At 32.2% G+C, this 4,396-nt stretch overlaps 1 protein-coding gene across 1 annotated transcript; it reads left to right on the forward strand.

Moving 5' to 3' along the window:
- The first annotated feature begins 278 nt into the window (after window positions 1-278).
- Window positions 279-4,118, forward strand: LOC123193843 (3-ketoacyl-CoA synthase 10). The gene is made up of 3 exons (XM_044606910.1): window positions 279-747; window positions 829-1,454; window positions 3,411-4,118. Exons 1-3 carry the CDS (start codon window positions 334-336, stop codon window positions 3,970-3,972), a joined length of 1,602 nt encoding a protein of 533 aa, XP_044462845.1. The 5' UTR covers window positions 279-333; the 3' UTR covers window positions 3,973-4,118.
- Window positions 4,119-4,396: the final 278 nt, after the last annotated feature.

Genomic DNA, 4,396 nt, shown 5'->3' on the forward strand with positions numbered 1-4,396 from the left:
TCCCCATCCAAACCCCGTAAATCTACTTCCTTTTCATCACGAGAAAGAAACTTTCAATTACAGTTGCATTATTACCTTTATCAATATTTCCCAGAAATACAGAAAACGATACCCAGTTCAACTTTGAATCTGAACCAACTCTATATCCAATTAATGAAGAATTTAAGACGGTTGAAAATCTTTCAACTGCTCACCTACTTTAGTTGTTGCCAGCATTAACTATCCGTCACCCACCTTTTTTCATTACACTCCCATCCTCATATATATCACCCCTTCCCTCTATTGACATTTCTTATCAGAACGTACTTCAATCTCTTCTTCTTTACTATAATTATGGCTAGAAATGAACAAGACCTCTTGTCAACTGAAATTGTCAACCGTGGGATTGAATCTTCCGGGCCCAATGCTGGCTCTCTTACATTCTCTGTGAGAGTTCGCAGACGCCTGCCGGATTTTCTTCACTCGGTTAACTTGAAGTATGTGAAGTTGGGCTATCATTATCTCATCAATCACGGCATATATTTGGCTACCATACCCGTTTTATTACTTGTTTTTGGTGCTGAGGTTGGGAGTCTCAGTCGGGAAGAGCTCTGGAAGAAACTGTGGGAAGATGCACGCTATGATCTTGCCCCTGTGCTTGGGTTTGTTGGTGTGTTCGTGTTTACTCTTTCGGTTTATTTCATGTCTCGCCCTCGCTCCATTTATCTCATTGATTTCGCCTGTTATCGTCCTCCGGATGAACTCAAGGTACACAACAAACTTACTGCTGAATGGTTATGTTTAATCTTTTGGTTTCATTTGTTGCACAAAATATTATCTTAATTTCAGGTGACGAAAGAGCAATTCATCGAAAAAGCAAGAAAATCAGGCAAGTTTGATGAGGCAAGCGTGGAATTCCAAAGAAGAATTATAGAATCATCCGGTATTGGCGATGAAACATACATCCCCAAAGCCGTGATGACAGATGAAAATTGCTTAACTATGAAACAAGGTCGCCTAGAAGCCTCAATGGTGATGTTTGGAGCTCTGGATGAGCTCTTCGAGAAGACTAGAGTTCGTCCGAAGGATGTGGGGGTCCTTGTTGTGAATTGCAGTATCTTCAACCCTACACCGTCGCTCTCAGCCATGTTAATCAACCAGTATAAAATGAGAGGCAACATCTTGAGTTACAATCTGGGCGGGATGGGCTGCAGCGCTGGGATCATAGCAGTGGACTTGGCCCGTGACATGTTGCAAGCCAACCCCAACAATTATGCCGTTGTGGTGAGCACTGAAATGGTGGGCTACAACTGGTACCCGGGCCAGGACCGGTCCATGCTTATTCCAAATTGCTACTTCAGGATGGGCTGCTCTGCTATCCTCCTATCCAACCGGCGGCGTGACTACCACCGTGCCAAATACCGCCTTGAACATATCGTTCGTACGCATAAAGGAGCCGATGATCGGAGCTTCAGGTTTGCTCTTGTTCTTAAATTTAAGTAGTTTAATTTAAAAATAAAACTATCTTTATGTACTCTAGAATATACAAATTGAATATGTATTTAATATATCATCATATAATTAGGAGATTTCAAATTAAAAATAAAATAATATTCACTTACATAATAATACATCAACTATACACTTAGGAGGTATTTGGTTTGGATAATGTTTTATTACCAAAATAGGAAAATTATCTTTAAGATAAATTGTTTAGAAAATTACTGAATATAAATGATTCATATGTTTAATAAAATTTAATAAAAATAAATAGATATAAATAATTATTGTGTTTGTTTAAAAGTAATAAAAAAATACTAGTAAATTATTTTACTTGAATATCTTTGGATATAATTATTTTTAAATACTTTTTATATTATTTGTTATATTAATTAAAAATAAATTTATTTGTGTTTCAAAAAATTAATAAATAATAATATAATTATAATAAAATTAAGATTATCTTGATAATATTTCAATATTTAAGATAAATATGATAATTAGATTACCACTTATATTACTTCTCACATTAGTATTGGTAATAAAATATTATCGTGATATTTTATTATTGATAAACCGAACAAAGTAATATAAATAATAAAATATTGATTACTAAAATAATCTTTAAATATCTGAAACTAAATGACCTCTTATATTTAAAAATATATATATATAGTATTACTCTTAATTTAATTGTTGTTTGGCATGTTTAGGTGTGCTAGTGGGGAGATATTATGGTTGGATAATGTTAAATTAAATAACGAAATCCTAATAAGAGAATGATGCTGGGGCGTCAATTTTTATTTCTGATACTTAAGAGGGGTATATTATTCTGATGAATCCTGGAGAGGGAAAAGGAAATTATTGTTATCAATAATCATTTAAGTGGGCTGTTGATTTGAAAATCATTAAAGTGGGTTGGTGATGTGAAATTAAGAGAGGAGATCAATATTAATAAACTAGTCATATTCACAATTGTTTATATTTTAGAGTTTAATTTAATAAACCATAATATTATATAGATAATTTTATATATAAATAATAATATATTATTATATAATTGAATATTATTTTATTATTAATTTTTAATTATTAAATTACATAATGATATATCATTATTTTATTAATTTTATGAGTATTTTTAATAAAACTATATACATATATTTTTAAATATATAAATAATATATCATTATATAAATAAATAATTTTAAATTAAAAATAAAATAATATTTAATCAGATAATTATGTATGACAACATTTATTTATTATTTTGACTAGCCCTAGGGGTGACCCCATTGAATCTTGATGCATCATATCACGTGGTCCACGCAAAATAAATTAGATTCTAGGAACTTCATTTAAGTTCAATCTGCATAGTCTAAAGTAATTATAAAATTTTCTTTAGTAAGTATAGTAATTCATAATTACATTGTTATCGCTGTTCAAAATATTGAAAGCATAATTTATTGTGAGTTGTCTCCATTATTTAATAATTATATATACTCATTTTGAATATATAAATATATACATATTTATATATTTTATTATATGATTGAATATTATTTTATCTTTAATTTTATATAATAATCTATATAAATGTGTATTATTTATGTATTTAAAGTAAATATATTTAATTTTGTTGGTATATTAAATATCAATCATAAATAGAGTGGAGGTAAAGATGTTATATAATTGTTATTGAATTTTCCTTTTCTTACAACTTTAATATAGTTGTAGAGGAAATTAATTTTTTTCTTCAATTGAATTATTTTGGTACAATTGTTGATAGTGAAAATTAATTATATGATTGTTTAAGTGTGAAATTTAGAATAAGCTTAATGTTGGCCTGGTAATTGGGTGCATTTCTCTCGTCACCTCCCATTTGTGAATTAATTCATCATTCTAGTATGTGAATTTTGTACTAATTACAGGTGCATTTACCAAGAGGAAGATGAACAAGGATTCAGAGGCTTAAAGGTGAGCAAAGATCTTGTAGAAATAGGCGGAGAAGCTCTCAAAACCAACATCACCACCCTCGGACCTCTTGTCCTTCCTTTCTCTGAGCAGCTCTTCTTCTTTGCCACATTGGTTTGGAGGCACTTATTCGGTGGCGCCGGATCCCCAACATCGCCCAAAAAGCTATACATTCCTGATTACAAGCTGGCGTTTGAGCACTTTTGCGTGCATGCAGCAAGCAAGACCGTGCTGGATGAACTGCAGAAGAACCTGGAGTTGAGCGGCAACAACATGGAGGCCTCAAGAATGACATTGCATCGCTTCGGCAACACATCTAGCAGCAGTATATGGTACGAACTGGCGTACTTGGAAGCTAAAGAGAGAGTTAAAAGAGGAGATAGGGTTTGGCAAATCTCATTCGGCTCTGGGTTCAAATGTAACAGTGTGGTTTGGCAGGCGATGCGCCGAGTAAGGAAGCCTACTGCCAGGAATCCATGGCTGGACTGCATTGACAGATATCCTGTGGCATCTAATTAGGGTCAATCAAATTAAAGGATGATAATAATGTATTAGCCACTAGTTTCTTTTCTAAGTTTGTAGCACCTTGGCATGTGCGATACAGATAATCTATATTATATGGTTTTAGTACGAAAAAATAATGAAATTATGAAGGTTTTAATTAATTTTGTAAATCTGTCTGGTGCAGTCCTCAGCTGTCACCAATATGATCCAGCTAGTAGCAACCAATGAATAATTCATGGTGTAAATTTAATTAGGGAAACTTTTATTGATTGCAATGTTTCATGGTTGTTGGGATTTTCCAAGAAAGTGAAGGAAAATGTGAAAAAACCTAAGGATGAGGTTACTAATGAATATTTGGAGAAGAAATATACAAATTTTAAGTATACAATAACACAGAGTTTCCATTAATGATTCAACTGCATGCCTGCATTATATTTCT

This window comes from Mangifera indica, chromosome 13, assembly GCF_011075055.1.
Source record: "Mangifera indica cultivar Alphonso chromosome 13, CATAS_Mindica_2.1, whole genome shotgun sequence".
In the NCBI taxonomy this organism is placed as follows: domain Eukaryota; kingdom Viridiplantae; phylum Streptophyta; class Magnoliopsida; order Sapindales; family Anacardiaceae; genus Mangifera; species Mangifera indica.

Coding starts and splice junctions, on each gene's coding strand:
- LOC123193843 (XM_044606910.1), top strand. CDS start 334: ATGGCTAGAAATGAACAAGACCTCTTGTCAACTGAAATTGTCAACCGT. Junction 748..828: donor GTCCTCCGGATGAACTCAAG/GTACACAACAAA, acceptor TCTTAATTTCAG/GTGACGAAAGAGCAATTCAT. Junction 1,455..3,410: donor GCCGATGATCGGAGCTTCAG/GTTTGCTCTTGT, acceptor TACTAATTACAG/GTGCATTTACCAAGAGGAAG.